The following is a 22,224-nucleotide window of genomic DNA, read 5'->3' on the forward strand; positions in this document are numbered from 1 at the left end:
CTAGAAATGAACACTACTGAAAAATAGTGCAAATGCAGAGAAAATTTTTTAAACAGAGGAAGAATGATTTTGATAAAAAAAAAGAACAGAGGGGAGAGAATTTCGGGAATAATAACGGCCGATTAAATCGGTCGTTACAAAATTAATATGCATCGGGAATAACGGCCGATTAAATCTGCCGTTATAAAATTAATTCCATAACAGCTTGCCGTTATAAAATTAATTCCGTAACAGCTTGCCGTTATATAATTAATTCCGTAATGATTGCCGTTATATAATTAATTCCGTAACAGCTTGCCGTTATATATAATTAATTCTGTAACGACGCCATTAACCTGCTATTAATCATACGTTACAAATTGAAATTTGTAACAGCTTGAGTTGAAAAATAAATCAGAAGGCAAAATTGGGCTCGTCGCGAGGCCCACTTTTCGGTCCTGCAATCGTATACATGGGACGTGCGCTCGCACCCAAGTTTCAGCTTGTCGAACGTCGGATTTGCACCCTTCTGCGCCTGCGCACGAGGCATAGTGTTTGTGCTATGATAGTTACCACTTCAAATGAGTGTAACTGTATATAAAGCACTACATAGCCTTCTTTCTTTTCCAATGTGGGACTAGTGTTTTTCCACTTCCCACTTCCAACTCAAGGGTGTTCTTTGAGCATCAATTTCTCATTCATTCACCCATCAATTTATCCCATATTTCCAACAATCCCCCACATGAATGAAAATTGTTTTAGTTTTGACTCTGTGATAGTGTTCAACAATTGAAACCTGCATAGGATAGGTAGGTGTTACCTTTTGAACCTTCCCTTGTGAAAGTATATTTACTTTACTAGTTGTCCAGTAGACATGATGTCCTTGAACTGTCCAGCTTTCTTATGTAAATAAACCATACACTTCACACAGGAATCATCTATACGTTTGTTCAGTTCTCATAGTTATGTTCGTTTTGGCCATGAACATCAACCTGGTTCTGCAAGAGTTTCTAAAGAATTTAGCCCTTAAATAATTCTCCTTTGAAGCGGCCCCACTTCTCTCTCACATAGGTGATTACTTAATTTTTGAGTAATTTGTTTACTCCACTTAAGAATCATTAAAGCAAAATTGCTATCCTTTTCTTTACAATATCACTGATATTTTATATAGGAATGGTTTTAGGGATAACCCCCACAGTGACATCATTAAGTTTATATAATTAGGTTGTCTTTTTGAACCTAGATCTTGGGATCTCCAGTCAACTAGGTTGGGTTTCCTTTATACCAACTTATTCTTTCGTGGGCTTCAGTCCCATTCCTCTTGTCGATTTCTCAACTAACTCTCTGTTTAACCCTTTGGTTAGCGGATCCGAAATATTATCCCTTGACTTTACGTAGTCAATAGAGATAATTCTTGTTGAGAGTAGTTGTCTAATGGTATTATGTCTACGACGTATATGTCTAGACTTACCATTATACATATTACTCTGTGCTCTTCCAATCGCAGATTGACTATCACAATGTATACTTATTGGTGGCACAGGTTTTTGCCATTTTGGAATATCCTCTAAGAAATGGCGTAGCCATTCAGCCTCTTCACCACATTTATCTAAAGCTATTAAATTCAGATTCCATTGTGGATCTGGCTATAACAGTTTGTTTACAGGATTTCCAAGATACGGCTACTCCTGCTAGTGTGAATACATATCCACTAGTAGATTTTGAGTCTTTTATATTAGATATTCAGTTCGCATCACTATATCCTTCTAGAACAGCTGGGTATCTGGTATAATGCAGGCCATAATTCCGAGTATATCGTAAGTACCTAAATATTCTCACTATTGCTTTCCAATGGTCAGCACTTGGATTGCTCGTATATTTACTCAATTTACTAACCGTATAGGCAATGTCTGGTCTAGTACAACTCATTAAGTACATTAGACTTCCAACAACTCTAGAGTACTCTACTTGAGAAATACCCTCTCCTCTATTCTTGGACAGATGAAGACTATTGTCTAATGGTGTTCTAGCAATACCAGAATCATTCATGTTGAATTTTTCAAGAATCTTGTCCACATAGTGTGACTGGTTTAAAATAAGACCTTCTGACGTTCTTGTGATTTTAATTCCTAAAATCATATCAGTAGGTCCCATATATTTCATGTCAAATCTTGAATTCAACATATACTTGGTAGATTTGATCATTTTATCATCACTACCAACAATTAGTATGTCATCTACGTAAAGACACAAAATGACATAGCCATTTGTTGTCTCTTTAATGTAGACACATTTATCACATTCATTAATCTTAAAACCATTGGTAATCATTGCATTATCAAACTTTTCATGCCACTGCTTTGGTGCTTGTTTTAGGCCATACAATGATTTCACCAATTTACAGACTTTCCTTTCTTGTCCTGGAACTATAAAACCCTCAGGTTGTTCCATGTAGATTTCTTCATCCAAATCACCATTTAGGAAAGCTGTTTTTACATCCATTTGATGTACTTCTAGATTTCGCAATGCTGCAATTGCAATTATCATCCTAATGGAGGTTATTCTCGTCACAGGAGAATAAGTATCAAAGTAATCTAAGCCTTCTCGTTGTTTGTATCCTTTGATCACAAGTCTGGCTTTATACTTATCAATGGAGCAATCTGCTTTCATTTTCTTTTTAAAAATCCATTTGGACTTTAAAGGCTTACAACCAGGAGAAAGATTCACTAGCTCCCAAGTATGATTCTGCAAAATAGAATCAACTTCACTTTTTACTGCTTCTTTCCATAGAGGTCCCTCAGAAGAATTCATAACTTCTGCATAATTTAATGGTTCCTTTTCTAACAAATAAGTTAGAAAATCATTTCCAAAAGATTTTTCCACTCTTGCTCTTTTGCTACGTCTTGGTTCTAGTTCATGATCTGAGTCATGAATTTCATGAGCCGAATCATGACTATCTTCATTCATAGTTTCATTCTTTCGTTTAGATGAACTTGATTCATCATTGGATTTATAAGGAAATACATTTTCAAAGAATGATGCATTCCTAGATTCCATGATCGTATTCTTGTGTATATCTGGAATTTTAGATTCATGTACAAGAAATCGATATGCATTACTATTATGTGCATAGCCTATAAAGATACAGTCCACCGTTTTAGGACCTATCTTTGTCTTCTTTGGTGTTGGAACCACCACTTTTGCAAGACAACCCCACACTCGTAAATGTTTGTAGGATGGTCTCCTACCTTTCCATAACTCATAAGGGGTTTTATCCTCTTTCTTTCGAGGTACCTTATTTAAAAGGTAATTGCTTGACAAAATAGCTTCTCCCCACATATTTTGAGGCAAACCTGAATTTAGTAATATCGCGTTCATCATTTCTTTCAATGTGCGATTTTTACGTTCAGCAACACCATTTGATTGAAGAGAGTAAGGCGCAGTTACTTCATGTATAATTCTGTGTTGTGCACAAAATTCACCAATTGGTACTTCATACTCGCCACCTCTATCACTTCTCAATCTTTTAATTTTCTTATTGAGTTGATTTTCAACTTCATTTTTATAGAGAACAAATTTCTCTAAGGCTTCATCTTTGCTTTTAAGCAAATACACATAGCAGTATTTGGTGTTATCATCGATAAAAGTAATAAAATATTTATTACCACCTCTCGTTTGAATGAATTTCAAATCGCATGCATCACTATGAATTAATTCAAGGGGTTCGGTGTTTCTTTCAATTGTTTGAAATGATGATTTCGTTAATTTTGCCTCAACACAAATTTCACATTTATGTTTTGAATTAATTTGGAATGAAGGTATATGTTCCAAGTTAATTAATCTACGCAATGTATCATAATTAACATGTCCTAGTCTACCATGCCATAAATTGGAAGACTCAAGCAAATAAACGGAAGACTTATTATCTTTATTGATAATTGTCATTACATTGAGCTTAAAAAGCCCATCAGATACATATCCCTTCCCCACATACATTCCGGATTTAGATAAAATAACTTTATCTGACTCAAACACCATACGAAATCCATGCTTGTTCAACAGAGACCCAGAAATCAGGTTCTTTCGGATTTCTGGCACATATAGGACATTGTTTAGAGTCAGCTCTTTTCTAGAGGTCATCTTCAGCAACACCTTCCCTTGGCCTTCGACAGCAGAAGAGGCAGAGTTTCCCATAAAAACCTTTTCCCCATTAATTGGTTCAAGATTTGTGAACAAGTCCTTATTAGAGCATATGTGCCTAGTGGCACCAGTGTCAATCCACTATTCCTTCGGATTGGACCCAACTAAGTTTACTTCAGAAACCATTGCAGAAAGGTTTATGTTTGACACGTCTTGAGCGATGCCATTCACCATATTTGCCTCATAATTCTTCTTCTTCGGAAGTCTGCAATTCATAGATCTATGCCCCATCTTGCCACAGTTGAAGCATTTTCCTTGAAACTTGTTCTTGGAAACTCCTCCTTTTGGTCCCAACTTTGGCTTGGCAATCTTCTTGTTCTTGTGACTTTGCCTAAGCTCCACAACATTTGCCTTAGCTGTAGTAGGATTGAACCCTTTGCGTTCAGATCCTCTATTGTCTTCTTCGATTCGAAGTCTAACAATCAGCTCTTCCAAGTTCATTTCCTTTCGCTTGTGCTTGAGATAGTTCTTGAAATCCTTCCACCCAGGAGGTAGCTTTTCAATAATAGCGGCCACTTGGAAGGTTTCACTCAAGTTCATTCCTTCAGGCTGAATTTCACGCAAGATCACTTGAATTTCTTGCACTTGACTGATCACAGTCTTAAAATCCACCATTTTATAGTCAAGTAATCGACCGACAACAAATTTCTTTGCTCCGGCATCCTCTGTTTTATATTTCCGGTCCAAGGCTTCCCATAACTCCTTTGCCGTCTTTTTTGCACAATAGACATTGTACAATGAGTCATGTAAGCCATTCATGACATAGTTCCTACACAGGAAGTCAGAGTGCTTCCATGCTTCAACAGCGTTGAAGGCTTGCTTATCCGTTTCTCCATCGGATAACTTAGGAGCTTCCTCAGTCAAGAATCTCGCAAGATTCAAAGTTGTTAAATAAAACAGCATTTTTTGCTGCCACTTTTTAAAGTTCGATCTGTCTAACTTTTCAGGTTTCTCACCATGGTGGATAGAAACCGCCGAAGGAACAGAGGATGAGCCAGGCAGTTGGACAGCTGAGGCATTGGTAGAGTCTTTGGTGATGTTGTCAGCAGCCACATCCACAACTTCCTTTCCAGTAGCCATTTGAATTTTAAAACCACGAATCTGTTTTAAGATTGTTGCAGTAAATTCAAATTGGCATTAGTAAAAATATTACGAACAATACAGAATTGTAAAGAAATGAAATTACAATAATAGAATTGGAATCGATACAAATGGATACCGAGGCCTGTGTTCGACACAGTTTCCTTAAAACAGATTCGTTCCCTCCAGTACACGATTGAGGTTTCGTGAACGTCTGTTTCCCAGGATACAACGGTTGACAGCAAAGAAGAGATCACGGCACTTCCAAGCTTCCGGCGAACTTGAACAAACTAGAAATGAACACTACTGAAAAACAGTGCAAATGCAGAGAAAATTTTTTAAACAGAGGAAGAATGATTTCGATAAAAAAAAAAGAACAGAGGGGAGAGAATTTCGGGAATAATAACGGCCGATTAAATCGGTCGTTACAAAATTAATACGCATCGGGAATAACGGCCGATTAAATCTGCCGTTATAAAATTAATTTCATAACAGCTTGCCGTTATAAAATTAATTACGTAATAAAATTAATTCCGTAACAGATTGCCGTTATATAATTAATTCCGTAACGATTGCCGTTATATAATTAATTCTGTAACAGCTTGCCGTTATATATAATTAATTCCGTAATGACGCCATTAACCTGCTATTAATCATACGTTACAAATTGAAATTTGTAACAGCTTGAGTTGAAAAATAAATCAGAAGGCAAAATTGGGCTTGTCGCGAGGCCCACTTTTCGGTCCTGTAATCGTGTACATGGGACGTGCGCTCGGGCCCAAGTTTCAGCTTGTCGAGCGTCGGATTTGCACCCCTCTGCGCCTGCGCACGAGACATAGTATTTGTGCTATGATAGTTACCACTTCAAATGAGTGTAACTGTATATAAAGCACTACATAGCCTTCTTTCTTTTCCAATGTGGGACTAGTGTTTTTCCACTTCCCACTTCCAACTCAAGGGTGTTCTTTGAGCATCAATTTCTCATTCATTCACCCATCAATTTATCCCATATTTCTAACACAAGCTTCACTTCCCCTACTGTTCATTTACTTTTCGTTCAATTTTTGCCAGTTTGATTCGTTTTTATGGGATTGAAACAAGCAAATGTTCAAGAGTAGGGAAAAGTCACACTTTATACCTTCATTTGTCTGTGCTATATCATATGTACATCAATAAAGAAAGCAATTCGTCAGAATTGCTGAGATGCAAATTAATCTTCAATCATACGTGGAGAGGGGGAAAAAATACTTTCACATTCATCCAACTGACTGAGTTTCAGCTTCTACTGAGCCACTTTTGCCGAGTAAAAGATTCGACAGACCTCTCCTTGAATGGGGAACCGTTCCATGACTTATTCTCGCCCTGTTGCTCGAAGCAGGCAGTTGGGAACAAAACCTATTCTAATAATTCAGTTGGCCAGAGCCGCTTCCACACGGAAATCTCGTCGTCGTCGGTCCTGAGCTTTCTGATTCCTCCGTAGAATCCGTCCGCCTCGTTTCCTTCCTCCCTGTGGTTTCTCCTGTCTATGGTTGTGCGACTCCACCGCGACCCTGCTGAATACTGATTAAATTCCAGAACCACAGCATCTGTTTGCCAAATCATCAACCAACTGTCAGGTCATCCGTAAAGAGCTAACAGATGAAGCGGTATTGTTTTATGGAGCATCACTGTAAGCAGATTGAAATAATTAAGCATGGTTTCTGAATGCATTTCGACCCAGAATGCACCCTTCGTTTATCGTGACCAAAATTCTTACAAAATGCCTAGCAAAGATAGTGAATTGGTCAGCTTTCTTATGTTCTTATCAGTTTATTGGATCTTATGAGAAAGAATCAGTTCCTTAGGATCTGTTTGGATGACGTATGACGCTGGTACATCGAAGAAAACTATACCGATCATTATAAAAATATCAGCCCCACAAAACCACGAGATTCCAACTTGAGTAGAAACAAGAGTCTTAAAGAGAGAAAAAGGTTGAGATCTTTCGACATGGTCGGCCATTGATATTCCACTTAGACACAACTTATCACGTTGTTGGTGGAAAGCATGACACGCTGATAACCATTTGTCTAGAGCACCAATCAAAACTCGCCCAAAATGGTGGGTGGTCCATACATTGGAAAGATGGGAATCAAGAAAGCTACCGAGGCAGCTGAGACATCGGTCTATTTCTCTGAAAGTTTTAGCTTTGTGATCATCATCTCATCCACATCTTTGAAAGCTTCTCACATTTAATGAAAGATTTCATTGAAAAATTTTTCCTCCTCTAATAGTTTCTTTCTCTAGATATTGTTTTCAAAGCGGTCATTTTGAGAAGTGGTGGTGTCTGGTGCTGATTTTGCCAACACATAGAATCGGGTTCCACTGCAGAAAAAGAGGGCTAAATGATGAACTCACCGCTGCTAAGACAACGACAGTAATTTTCGTTCCTGTCACACGATTCCAGATGACCGACGACGCCATACCACCAACCTGCAGTATGTGTAACGACATTCAGTCATGTACATTGCCATTCAGAATCTGTCTCGGTAAGACAAGATGCAGTTGAATGCTGTACTGCATTGACCAAGTGTGAGGATTTAGACTTGAAGAGCCTGATGGAACCAATCCAATTAGAGCAAGTATCTCAGAATTAGGTATAATGAATTCGAATTTTAATTTCAACTACCAGGGTAGTGTGGTACCATGATGAAGGTTGAATAGCTCCTCTTTGATGGAGTTTGGCACAACATAGACATGCATTCAGATCGTTTGTCCTTGTCTTCTCATTAAGTATACTAGCTAAAAATAGGATTGCTTTTTTCTTGTTATAAGTTTCTTCCAAAAGCCATGTTTACTTCAATTACCAGTGACAAAGACCCAATCAAGAAAAGAATGAATGATCAAATGAAAAGAGCCCAGGCAATCTACTAAAATATAGATTGAACTTCTCGGCAGAAAGTCGATGCAGCGAGATTGAAAAACTATCACTTTTGATGAAACAACATACCATATGGAAACTCTTTGTTTCTTCTCCACTGAATCTCCACGTGGTCACCGGGGCACAGATCCTTCAAACAATCAGACAGGTGAAGGTCATGTGGAGAAGTATCGACCGGAGGGGACCTCAGCCTTTCCCATGTCACCCCGGTCTCCAGCGCAATCGCCCTCCTGCCATGTGGGGGATACCTGCAAGAACCAAAGTTCAGATGATCCAAACACTCAAGCCTCTAAAAAATGAACTAAGGAATTAAATCTTCCAGGAACACAAGAACCAACAAGATTGTGATAGTACCCATACTAGTATTATACAGTAAGAATATGTCGATTAAGCAAGCGTTGGAACGATTCATGGACATGTTTAAAGGAGGTATATATCATCAGCAATATACCTGGCTCTGAAGGCATCGGTTCGAAAATCATAGCTGAGCTCAGCATCATAGCAAGACAACATAAACCCAGCATGCCCATTCTGCATAAATTGGAACAACAAAAAACTCTAAGAGAAGATCACAGAGAAAAACAGAACAGAAGATTCAACTGAATCGGAGGGCAAAATAGGACAGCAGTTTGCACAGAAGAATACTTGAATGAGCAAGACGACTGAATCTAACAGACTTGCATAAGCAAACCCAAGTATATCAACAACCTTGGATATTTCGAAATCAAAACCAGAAGGATACCATATGGAAAAGCAGCATCCAATACCTCACGGTTATAGACTTGAGCAGGGAACCAGAACCTCCCAGTCTCAAGTGCAATATACCAAGACATGACCGATGAATCATGTGGCAGAGAACATGTCTGGTCTTGACCGATATTGATTTTCTCACCAGCCCATGAACAAGGCCAAACAAGAGAAAACAACCTCAACAACCCCTTTTGCTTCCCTTGATTTGAATCGCCATTATCCCTTCTTGAAGCAAGGCACAATTGCCACACCTTATAAGCTGATGGACCAATCACTCTGCCCCACTTCTGCTTCATGTGCTTGTCCCAGAAATAGTCGCTTCTGCACCTATCTCTCAAAGCTGTGCACACACCAGACATGCTCAAGAGCCCATCTGGGGGGAGCTTCTCGAGAATGCATTCCAGAGCAAGCTCTGGCAAGTCCAACAGCGATGACGCTCCTTCTTTGGACTCCTCTGCATTGTCTGCTTCTGAAGCTGGACTCATCTTCTCCTTCGTGGACAATCTCGGGGGCTGAACAGGAGTAGGACTATGCTGGTGACTGAGGAAGAGAGAGACGCAGACGCATGTCCATGAAGAGAGAATCTTGAGAGGGTGGGACTTCAATAATAGGAAGAGGAAGGAGAGGGAGGAGGTGATTTAGAAGCAATCAAGCATCACAGAGAAGGTTGAATCGAATGCCCCCTTGTAGGGTCAGATATCAAAAGTTAGGCACAAATGATGAGCCGGAACAAGATGAGTGGATAGAGCAAATGGCTAGGAGGAAACTTGCTCTCTTTCTCGTGCCGTGATGAGTTCCTTTATCAAGAGAAATTACAGTATGATGATCTTGCAAAAACGTGGAATCTTATTGGATGATCTTGCAGATATGTGGGATCTTATTGGCTTGATGACACCCACCCACCACACAAGTAGGGCCTCATTAGTATAATAACTTCAGAATGTGTCAAACGTTGGCACGCGTTTGGCACATCAAAGAAGAGAAACTTATACAGGAAATTGCCTAGTACTAAGTCCAGAATCAAGGAAGCTAAACTAGAAGAGGTCCTTCCTTTATAATAAAGCTAAATTGGCTGCGGTCGAAGCAGCCAACTTTCAAATACAAAAAGAATTTTATGGTCTGAAATGCTATAAACATGGTGAGCAGTATCATTAATCAATTACAGTGTACAAAACCTTCCATAATCACGAGTGTTTTCTGTCGGACATGGTCTAAACAAGAGGTGATCATGTGCTTTGCGGCTTCCAAGCCCTTCCAAGCTCGTTCGTCCAAACCCGTCCAGACCTATTTAATTCTCAAGCTCGACCTGTCTAAAACCGCTTAGGATATACGTGTGTACAGTCTTGGAAAAGGGTCTAAATACCCACCGAGTCGTATATGAACCGGGGCGACGTCAACAAGTGCGTAAGTCGTAATTGATTCGGACCTTTACATCGGCAAGAAATCCATACGAGGTGCAGTAAAGATCCGACAGGCTGCGATTGAGTGAATCCATTAGAGCATATGCTGATAGAGCCGATGTCCTTTTCTAAGCACATGAATAATCTCAGGGGAAAATGTAAGATGAAGTAAAAGCAAGTCCAGGTGCAGAGACCCGTATCTCCCTTGTCTCCAAGATCTTTGAATTCCTAACGTGGGACTCCCAAAAGAAGTGCTTGGAAGCATCATGGCGAGGCACAGTAGAATTTAGGTGCAATCCCACCACCGACTGTTTTTAATATTTTTGCAAGCTAAGAACCAGAGTACAATAATGCAATACATACATACATACATACATACATATTTAACACGTTGCCGACATTGCAAGATGGGGACCGGTTCCTTAGACGATCGTATCTCGAAAGAATCTTTTGGGGGAAAATTTCTGTCGTGGGTCGTGTATTTTATTATTATTTTTGGAGAACTTTATACCTTCCTTTGCTGTTGAGAGAGAGGAAGAAAAATGGCACAAATGACCCCTAAACTTTGACTCATTATGCAATATAGTCCCTGAAATTTTAAATTTGTTCAATGCGATATCTGAACTTTAGCCTAATATGCAGTATCGTCCCTGAACTTTTAAATTATTGAATGTGGTCCATAAATTTTTTATACATATTTAATTTAGTCCCCGAACTATATGAAAACGTTCAACATTGTCCCGAAACTTAAATTTATGGAAGAATAATATTGAACATTTTCATAAAATTTAATGACTAAATTGAACATATACAAAAAATTCATGGACCACATTGAACAAATTAGAAGTTTCACGATCATATTATACATCGGGGTAAAGTTCATGAATCACGTTAAATAAACTAAAGGTTCGGAAATTTTATTGTAAATTTCATGGATTATTTATGTCATTATTTATCTAGAAAAATATGAATATACATTGCCAACGATTGCGAAGGGGATGGGGCGAGAAATTGAGACCGCTGATGGCAGACCCACTTCGACCGTGGCACAAAAGAAGCGTGCTTTCAATTTTTATAATTATTAGCGATTGACACGAAGAAAGGCGACACTTCGTGTGATCGTTTTGAGTTGGTGGGCATAATGGTGGCGACGTGGCTCGACGACGGCTATGCGGAGGGAACGGCCCCCACGGGTGGGCGATCGCCGCCAGCCCGAATGAATCCCGTCCCGGGTCATGTTATTGGATAATTTGATAGAGGGACCATTGTTAAGAATATGGACACTAATCAAAATCACTTGATAAGCACCTTTTTTTATTTTGAAATACCGCATATACGCGTTATCTTATCGAGATTCGTTAATGTTTGAAAAAGCTAAAAGAAGCTTTTTTTTATTCTTCGACTGTTGTTGCGATCGCTCCGACTGGGTGCGCTCAAGATAGTGGCTGACAGCGCATTCTGTCGATGTCACGCAAACTCTCTTGGTGCATCCCCTTGTATGATTATAACTTTTTAAGATGTGATTAAGAGGTCATCTTTATCGTCCAAATTCAAATCTCTTAACCTTCCATTTTCCTAAGAAGCGATCAGGATAATATTTGTATCGTCGGGCAATTTTAGAAGTCTTTAGGGTCGTAATCCTCTTCTTCTAAGGCGATGATACCTTAGCTAAATAATAACGGTAAGACTTCAACCGTTTTTAATGTGGAATCAATATTTCAAACAAAATAAGCTTAAAATCGCGAAAATTATCCAAAAAAGTCCTATACCTATAGTACAATGGTCAATTTAGTCATAAACTTTTCAATTATGCCAATTTAGTCATAAACTTTTCAATTATGCCAATTTAGTCCTAAACCTTTTAACGATTTATCAATTTAGTCATTCCGGTCAATTTTGGCAGGAAATCGCTGACATGGTGGTCTGGTCAGTGTCGACGTTAATGTGGACAATTTTTATAATTTTTAAAATTTTTTCCTTTTCCTTTTCTTTTTCTTTTTCCTTTTTCCCTCCATCGACCTTTGCTAGGCTAGGCAAGGCGATCCTCACCAGCCCAAACCCGATCGTCCCTCGCTCAAGGGCGGCCCTCGCATGAGACCAATAGAGGTAAGGCTCGGTGATGGGCGGTGGAGGAAAAAAGGGGAAAAAGAAAAAAAGAAAAAAAAAGAGAAAAGGAAAAAAAATTTGAGATTATAAAAATTGTCAATGTCAAGGCTGGCTATGCCATGTAGGGCGACCATCACTGACTAGACCGTCATATTAGCAATTTTTATTCAAAATTGGCCGCCAGGACTGAATTGGCAAATCATTAAAATATTTAGGACTAAATTGACATAATTGAAAGGTTTGGACTAAATTGATAAGTTGTCAAAAGGTTTAGGACTAAATCGTTACAATTAAAAAGTTTATGATTGAATTGGCCGCCGCACGATAAGTTTATGACTTTTTGGATAATTTTCTCGCTAAAAATCGCTCTTTTTCTTTAGCAAATGATACCATATGAGCCACAGAGTCTATTTACAGAATTTAGGAAGCCAATTCCAAACGTTCCAGATGACATATAGTCTCATGAGTGTACATGTGATCCCTAGAAATAGGTATGTACTGTTATTGATAGACTTGGAGAAATGAACTTCGCATGATATTGCACAAGGAGCTAACTATAAAATCGAAGGGTAATGACACTTCAAGTATTTAAACTTTTGGCCATTCTATAATCGAGTTATCCAAACTTTTTTTTTTTCAATCGAGTTCCTTGACTTTTCAATTGTGAGTCAATGCGAGACATTCTTTAAAATCCTTAAAAGGAAAATGCCAAACTAGATCCTAAATCCGCTAAATAGACATCAATTGTTTTCTGTCCATAGTAGCATCGGGTGTTGTCTCTTGAAATGATCCCTCTTTCCTCATCACCCAATACCAAAACGGAGACTACATAATTTTCTCTCGGCAAGCGAGTCATGCCAGCAATCGAGCTTAACCCTTGCAAAGTAAGCGAGCCACGAACAAAATCACACGACACGACAATCCATCCAACGGAATGCCTCGCATCAAGCCAAATTTGAAAAGCCGAGTTACCCAATCGAATCAAGAGAAAGAAACCGAAAACTTCTTATCATCAAACGGATCAAAGTTTAAGTATTTGCGATGCCATTGTCCCCGCCAAGAAAAACATTTCAAGGAAAATTCCAAAAAATGACTTTAAGTGCTATCATTTTTTTTTAAATAAGGACATGAAGTGGATATTATCTCAAATAATAACTTGAAATGGACAAATTGTCTCAAATAAGGATTTCAAGTGGTCAAATCGTCTCAAACAAAGACCTTTGGCCAGCCGGTGACTATTCCGTCGTCGGAGAAGGGGTATTTTAGTCAAAAAAATTATAAGTATATTTTTAAAATTTTTTTTACTTTCCTTCTTCTTTTTTCTTTTTCCTTTTTTCTTCTTCTCTCCCAGCCATCACTGCACCTGGTCGGCGACCACCGCCAGCCTCAGGCAAGGGCCACCCTTGAAGGCGTCAGGCGAGGGTCGCCCTCGCCAACGTCGGGCGAGGGTCGCCTCGCTTGGGCTAGGTGGGCAAGGGCGACCCTCGCCCTCGTTGGCGTCGGGCGAGGGCCACCCGGCCCATGTCGGGCAAGGGTCGCCCTTGCCCGCGTCGGGCAAGGCCACCCTCGCCTGGATTAGGCGAGTGAGGGCGACCCTTGCCAGATCCGGTGAGGCTGGCGAGGGCGGCCCTCGCCTGAGGCCGGTGAGGCCAACGGAGGTCACCAGCCCCAGCCAAGAGAGGAAAAAAAAAGAAAAGTAAAAGAAAAAAACAGAAAAGGAAAAAAAGAAAGAAAAAAAAAAGAAAAATATTCAAAAAAGTTAAAGACGAAAATACCATTTGGCCAGTGAGGTTAGGTCCTTATTTGAGACTGATATGCCCACTTCAGATTCTTATTTGAGACAAAATCCACTTCAAGTCCTTATTTGAGAAAATAAAGACACTTCAAACCCTTATTCAGAAAATAAAGGCACTTCAAATTTTTATTTGGAATTTTCTCGACATTTCATGACATGGTGTACAACTCTCTCGTTCTCTCTTAACAAAAAAAAGTGGGGAGAAAAATAGCTAATAAGGCCCCAAAATTCATGAGCTGACCAGTCGAATAGATGCTTTGTCTCCTAAAGTGGAGGCAGGCTTTTTAATATCTTTATCTCCAACCCATTTTTTTTCCTCTTCGAAATTATTAGTTCAAAGCCATGTGATTTGTACTTATAATTGGCTCCATTGATAGAAAGACTCTTGTTTTCTCTCAACTCTTGTTTAGGGGTCCCAATGCCCCATTCGTCGCGTCTCTCACCCCATGCCAAGTGTCCCACTACCACCATCCAATCTTTCAGAAAATTACTTACGTTTCATCAAATTTTCATGATAAGTGACCACATAATCAAGCTTTGAGAATGTGGTGGAAAAATAAGAAATAAATTTTTAAAAAACCACTAAAAAAACTCCAGACTAAAACCCACTTAAAACAATTATAAAAAAAAATGATGTTGTTTTGGCCGGAAAATCATCTAATGAAGGGTGAATGTATTTCACAAGTACAGAATTTGAGGTTTTTGATGTCACGAGAAAAATTTTAGGTCAAACATGTCGCAGCAGGCATTGTTTAGGACTTTTGACGTAACAAAAAAAAGTTCAGGATAAATTCAAAAGATTCAAAGTTTTTGACCGCTTTTTTCCTAAATCGTAAAAGAGCATCCCATTAAAAAGATTGAATTATTCCACGACTATAAACATTTGGACTGGACCCAGATGGGTTTCGTTTCATGGGCCTCGCCAGTCATGTGAACTGACTGGCCATGTAAATGCTTCATAAACAGCCCAAGTTCTCAAATTCGAGGTGCACTTCACAAGCCATTGCTTTCATCATCTCCATAGTCCTTCAATCGATGCATTTGCGTCTACTGCATATCATGTTTGAAGATGGATGATCTCGACGAACCATTTACGTGGGTAAACAGACCCGTGGACCACACCGTCTTTGATCAGTCTCAATTGGCGAAATACTATGATTCACGAACTAAAATCGATCCTCTGACTTCGAACTTTGGTATGAGGAGCAAATTTGGGCACAATGTGCAATATTGTCCATGAACTTTTAAATTGTTCAATGTGGTCCCTAGACTTTTGGTACATATTCAATTTAAGTCCTCAAATTACATGAAAATGTTCAATGTTATCCCCGAACATAAATCAATGAAAAAATAATATTGAACGTTTTCATAAAGTTCAAGAATCATATCGAATAAATTAAAAGTTCAGGGACCACATTGCACATTAAAATAAAATTCACAGACCACATTAAATAAATAAAAAGTTTAGGAATCACATTGTTCATTGAGCAAAAGTTCAGAGACCATTAATATTGTTATCTCGATGAATAATTGAGAAACAGAAAAAAAAAAAAAAAAAAAAAAGACGAAAGTAGACGAAATCGTCAGCCATTTTCGGGAAATTTTCCATTTCCCCGGAAGGGAAAGTCATCTCCGATCTTTTCATTAGGCAACGTACGATTCGGTGCTGCAAAAGGCAAGCAGGCAACCATCGCGGGCAATTTCTCGCGCGGGCACGTACGATTCGAACTCGATGGGGGCGCACGTACATGTACGATCTGAACTGATACTGCGAAAATCCCACGAGCATCGTTTCGCCATCGCACTCGTACGCACATTTGTACTGCAACTAGCGCGGATTTCTTGCATTATTTGCATACGAAAGATTCGTTGATTTTCCAGTACAATGTTGTTGGAAAGTACACAGTTGTACTCGTGACTTTGCTTGAACGCGTGGGAATCCGCACCGCAGGCGGTCAAATTTGCAGTACACTTTGGCGCAGTACCAGATCTTTTTTGGGTCCTCGCCTATTAAAGTTCGAAGGAATCCACCACCGGAAAAGAACAGCGTCGTTGCGTGGTGCATCCGGCGGAGATTGCCCGGGGGCTCGAGTGCGGAGTTTGGCCGAGGGCCCTACAGGAGCGACCTGAGATCACATGCGGGCGCGCGTGCGTCGGTCGGCGCCCGGTGTATGCCGTCGCCTCCGTGCATTGCGTTTGATGTGTGTTCTCAGGTCGCCCCTGCCGGGCCGTCCTTGGCCGTCAGCCACCGGAGTGCGGTGGCGGGGGGTTTGGCGGCGGCGCATCTTGGTTGGAGTTGGGGCTTCCTCCGGCAGGTAACCGTTACGCAATTTCTGATGGTCAATATTGGGCTTTGAATTCGTTGAATTTGCTGTGTATTCAGATGTGGAAGATGATGCTCCCAGACTCGTGGGCTTTTGCGTGGTAATAAAAATTTGTGAGAAGGATTTTGTTGAGGAGTGACCCTGAGCACTTGTTGAGCGAGCACAATTTACGGTTTCCGATGTACTTTACGGTTTCGCAGTAGCTAGATTCAGCTTCTCATTATATATTTTGGCCAAAGAGACATCCTAATTTGGGATCTCCGATAAAAATAAGGTTCCGAATAAATGGTTGTGATTGTAATTTTTTCTTTGTGTGCGGTACGAAACAGTATAGCTAGTTGGCCATCGTTGGTTGGGCAGTACTCCCCGTTATTCTAACGAGGCGTATTGAAAATGTTCACGTCAAAATCAGTCGTACAGAAATAGTTTTTACTTTTCGAGATAAGTGTGACATGAGGCCCGACTTTTCAAAACCCATTTTGCTCTTGATCGCAACAAATGAATGCGGAGTGGTAGGCGTTCAATCATTTTCAATCCCGGCCCACAAAATAAAATAAAAGAAAAGATTAATACCAATAAAAATTCTAAACTAATATATTCGAGTCGCATTTACAATAAATTAATTTTTGTGACACAAACTCTCAAAGTAGCAATGTCGCATTTACTTTTAAATTGATGCACACATTTGTTTTTTATATTACAAAAAATTCCAAATCGGTTTATCCATGCCATATTTAACGCTAAAAATTCGAGAATTACCACAATTTTGAGGTAAATGTGGCACGCATATATCGGGCCACATTTTCCCCAAACCTGTTTCGCTCTTGATGGCAACAAATGAATGTGGAGAGGTAGGCGTTCAATCAATTTCAATCCCGGCCAACAAAATAAAATAAAATAGAAGGTTAATACTAACAAAAATTCTAAACCGGTATCTTTGAGTCACATTTACTTCAAATTAATTTTTGTGACACAAAAACTCTCAAAACGGTATGGCAATGTCGTATTTAATTTTAAATCAATGCACTCATTTATCCCAAATTATTTTTTATGTTACAAAAAATCCAAATTGGTTTACTTGTGCCATATTTTCCCCAAAAAATTCGAGAATTAACCTAATTTTGGAGTAAATGTGGCACACATTTATTAGGCCGCATTTTCCGCAAACCGATAGATCCTTGCTTATGGGCGTGGGATTTGTTGTGATGCGAAAATTAATTTGAGATAAAACATTAGTTTGGAGTAGTTCGGACGTACCAATTTGAAGTTTTGGGTGGCATTGACCCTAAAATAAAATAATCTCATTGTTAAACAATGCCAGCTCTGTTAGCCATGGACGAACGGAAATTAAACAGGTACGTGATACGGACGGATACATATTACTACTTTTCTTACAAATGCCTGAAAAAGAGTTGGGTAAAATGTTGTTGGCGCGAGTTCACATTGATTCTCTCTCTCTCTGTTTTTTTTTTCCTATTTTTCTCTGCCTGGTCGACATGGCCTGATTGGTAGAGGGAAATAGGAAAAAAAGAAAAAAAAAAGGAAAGAGAAGAAAATGAAAAAAAATTAGATTTCCTACTAAAATTGTATCCTTCCATAATAAATGCGGTAGGTGGGGTAGTTGGGGGAGTACGATCTCGACCGTTGAGATCGGGGTGAGATCTACGGATACGGTCAGCCCGATACTTGTATATAATGGGGTCTCCTCCCCCTCATTTTATCATCTCTCATTTTCAAGAAGCAATACAAAGTTGAGAGCTTCTCTCGCTAAAGTTCTTGTGAGTGTTAGTGTAGGAAGGCTTACTTGGGGAGAAATTCCTAAGGCCGCACGGGTGTGGGAACGCTAGATCGATCGACCCGTGACAAGTGGTATCAGAGCAACGATGGGTAGAGGCGCGACGGAACCACGATCCGATGTATCATCCCAAACCGAGAAGGGTGGAGGCGATGATCGTGGGAGGGCTCCCGAGAAGCAAGGTGCCAAGGCGAAGAAGGACCGTGCTAGCTCAAGTTTGAGGGATATGGTTGGTGACTTGGAGACCCGCATGGCGAAGGTGGAGATCGCCATGGCAGACGTCCAAGGAATGGTCGAGGATATGTCCGCACGCATCGAAGGAGGTGAGACCGGAATAGGGGAGCTTGAGGCCGAGGTGCTAGAGCTCAAGTTCGGGTTCGGAGAACTCCGAGGGGAGATGTTGGGCAACCTGACCGACACCACCAATGAACTTCAGCAATGGGACGATGCCTTGGATGCCTTGGTGGAGGCCATGCGCGCGGAGATGGCCGAACTTAAGGCGAAAGTCGCCGAAATGGAAGGAGCACGCGTGAACGGGGTGATCACCATGCAAGCTAGTCCACGAGTGGACGCCCCGAAGCCAAAGGAGTTCGAAGGCTCACGGGTGGCCAAGGACGTGGACAACTTCCTATGGTACATGGAGCAGTATTTCCTAGCGATGGGGATCACCGACGGGGCGATTCGGGTAAGTACCGCGGCTATGTACTTGTCTGATAATGCACTCTTATGGTGGCGTCGTAGGAGTGACGATCGGAGTGGTGAACCGATCACTACATGGGAATTGTTCGTCGAGGAATTCCGACGACAATACTATCCCGCTTATGCGGAGGAAGAAGCTCGAGATGAACTCCGTCGCCTTGAGCAAAAAGGAGGTGTCCGTGATTATGTCCGGAAGTTCTCAGAGTTGCTACTCCAAATTCCAACCATGAATGATACGGAGGCCTACCACCAATTCATGGGTGGCTTGAAACCATGGGTTAAGCAAGAGTTAAAGCGATGCAACGCGAAAGACCTTTCAACGGCCATGTCCGTGGCCGAGGCCTTGGTGGAGTACAAATCGACTCCCGTAAGCAAGCCGGACACCTGACCGAGGGACAAGGGTGTTGGTGGGGGAGAATGTCACGGCTCAAAGAATTAGATCGTTCCTGAGGTTTTCTGGACGATGGATCGTGACCGACCACCCTTGGACGAGAAGGCGGGCCCCGAGTGTTCTAGTACTAGGGTTTTCTTGATGTCTTCTATAATACTCCTGGGGGCGGGCGATACAATAATTGTACCATTCCGTAATAAATGCGGTAGGTGGGGTAGTTGGGGGAGTACGATCTCGACCGTTGAGATCGGGGTGAGATCTACGGATACGGTCAGCCCGATACTTGTATATAATGGGGTCTCCTCCCCCTCATTTTATCATCTCTCATTTTCAAGAAGCAATACAAAGTTGAGAGCTTCTCTCTCTAGAGTTTCTCTCTCTAAAGTTTTTGTGAGTGTGAGTATGGGAAGGCTTACTTGAGGAGAAATTCCTAAGGCCGCACGGGTGTGGGAACGCTAGATCGATCGACCCGTGACACATGCATATGCCAAGAGAAGAGCCTTAGTGTTGATCAAACTAAGTTTCTCGCCCTCGGAGTTCTCTCTGTTGGCTAGGAGAACATCGAGGAAATCAGGTTTTCCTTTACGCTCATGAGCAGATACTGAGTGCTGCTCGATCATCTTCGTCAACAGCGCGTCGAATTTCTGGTGCAAGCGCTTCATTCTGCCTTCAATCCCTTGTAAATCCATGCAGGCAACTGACGGGATGAAGTCACCGATGTTGAAGTACCCTACATCAATCAAGTGAAAATGGTAACCCCTGTGAGCGTGCCATAGACTCTGGCATTAACAGCTTGTTGCGATCGCTAAGCATATACGGGTTTTGTTTCGAATGTTCGCTGAATCCCCTGATACCTGCGCTTCCCATAAACTCTACCACCATGTCTCTGAATTCCTTCGACTCGAAGCCCTTCTTCTCGAACACCGTTCGGCTTACGACGACTTGCCCCATCATGTTCGACATGGCATAGGTCAACATCTCCAGCACCACCACCGGCTCACCTCGCTCGCCACACTCGCACATGAATCTGACCGTGTACTGTAGCTCGGCCGACCAAGCATTAGCCCAGTCCTCGAGGGCCTTCCATCCGAGCATGTGAAAATTACTCAGCTTCCTAAGCAACTTCCACCTCGGGCCATAGTCGGTGAAGACCATGTCCTGACCATTATAGGTCATTTGGACTGCACCCAGATCTAGAGGCCTATTGGAGAAGTTTAGGTCTAAGGTTTTCAAGAAAGCTCGGGCAGCATCGGGGGTCGACGCCACGACCATGTCCCGCGAGCCCATTTTCAGGTACATCATCGGCCCATACTTCTTGGCCATCTTCGCTAGGGTTGCATGGGGCATGTTCCCCATGAGCGGGAGCACGCCGACGACCGGCCACCCTTTCGGCCCCGGCGGGACCTGACGGGGGTTCAAGCGAAGTAGGAGGGACCTAAAAAAGAAGCAGGTGATGAGGAAGAGGAGAGCCGCCGAGGCGATCTCCCAGAGCAGGATTTCGTCGCGGAGAATGATCATCTTTGTGTTGCCAACGTTGGGATTCGACTCCTAAATTTGTGAAGAGAGTCGACGCTTCTTAGTGTGTAGTATGCTGTATGAGAATGAGCATACTATGAATTTATAGATATATAACGAGATGGATAGACAGGATTGTAGATGGAGGAAGAAATAATTAATCTTGGTGGGTCGCATGAACACTGACTTCTCACCAAACCAAGGTCTCATCGAGCAATATGACAATCTATTACGAAAAACATCACGTGTTCTACTACCATTTGTATGATTCTACAACTAGTTTAAAGCAGTCAAGAAGAGGAATGAAAGAAATGTATGATAGAGAAGCGATTAATCTAGCTGACATTTGTGATAAAAGAGAGAAAAATAATTACCAAGTGAAGAATATATGAGCCTATTTTATATATTTTATATAATGGCTATCTAAAGTAACAAATTATTAAATACAATCAAGCAAGACCAATCAAGAGAAATATATAGAATCACAGAATATCCTAAATATGTCCCTAACATCCCCCTCAAACTTAAGATGTTTGAAAGATGTCAACTTAAGTTTAGAGAATAGATTTAGAGAACGCCCAGGTGGATGTGTATTGGTGAAGACATCAACCATCTGTTCAACGGATGAAGTAAAATCAAGTCGAATAGAGCCATGAAGAAGGTAATATCGGATGAAATGATAATTTATTTTTGTGTAGTCGGTGCGTTTATGAAAAATATTCCAACATCAGGCAATGAGAATAATAAAACCAAAACACGTACTTTATTTTCAAAGTCAATCTCAACTGAATTTAATTGACTAATGATAACATTAAATTCATCGATATGATCAACAAGTGACGCACATTTGCACATCTTCAAGTTAAAACATTGAAATGGCCATGATTTCGGGCTTCACTATGTGTAGCCTAAAATGGCCCAGCCCGCCCCAGATTTTTTTTTCAGTTTCATATAGTTTCTACATTTCTAGTATTATATCATTAATATTCCTAATAAACTTTTAGTTCATGTCGTGAGCGGAAAAAAAGAGCATAATTCGTAAGTAATTTTCCAGTTACAATCACTTATATTAGAACGTACAAATTTTGAATACTAATTACCGTGTGAATAGAATACCCAGAAACATCTCGGACCACATAAAAAGACAGAACACCCTCATTTACCAAGTTCGATTAGATGGGGTCGGTTCCCACTTCCACACGCTAAAAACCAATCCTGATCGGGTTGGTTCTGAGTTTCGGGACGGCAACCGATTACCCCTGGAAAATAC

The 22,224-nt window shown here is 40.8% G+C and overlaps 2 protein-coding genes across 3 annotated transcripts; both read right to left on the reverse strand.

Moving 5' to 3' along the window:
- Positions 1-6,374: 6,374 nt before the first annotated feature.
- Positions 6,375-9,939, reverse strand: LOC115679222 (F-box protein At2g32560-like). 2 transcript variants are annotated; one of them, XM_030602821.2, is made up of 5 exons: positions 8,947-9,930; positions 8,631-8,710; positions 8,249-8,427; positions 7,657-7,731; positions 6,375-6,845 (listed from the first exon to the last, which is right to left on the reverse strand). In XM_030602821.2, exons 1-5 carry the CDS (start codon positions 9,412-9,414, stop codon positions 6,655-6,657), a joined length of 993 nt encoding a protein of 330 aa, XP_030458681.1. In that variant the 5' UTR covers positions 9,415-9,930; the 3' UTR covers positions 6,375-6,654. The 2 variants fall into 2 exon arrangements, with proteins under 2 accessions (XP_030458681.1, XP_056165945.1); XM_056309970.1 differs by lacking the exon at positions 7,657-7,731 and having other exon boundaries at positions 8,947-9,939.
- A 9,955-nt stretch (positions 9,940-19,894) lies between these two features.
- On the reverse strand, positions 19,895-21,035 carry LOC115679259 (flavonoid 3',5'-hydroxylase 2-like). Its single transcript, XM_030602868.2, has 2 exons — positions 20,294-21,035; positions 19,895-20,169 (listed from the first exon to the last, which is right to left on the reverse strand). The coding sequence occupies exons 1-2, from the start codon at positions 20,955-20,957 to the stop codon at positions 19,895-19,897; spliced, it is 939 nt and encodes a 312-aa protein (XP_030458728.1). The 5' UTR covers positions 20,958-21,035.
- Between the last annotated feature and the right edge of the window lie 1,189 nt (positions 21,036-22,224).

This window comes from Syzygium oleosum, unplaced genomic scaffold (assembly GCF_021117445.2).
Source record: "Syzygium oleosum isolate NSW1041296 unplaced genomic scaffold, Sole_v2.1 Sole_v2.03, whole genome shotgun sequence".
Lineage (NCBI taxonomy): Eukaryota > Viridiplantae > Streptophyta > Magnoliopsida > Myrtales > Myrtaceae > Syzygium > Syzygium oleosum.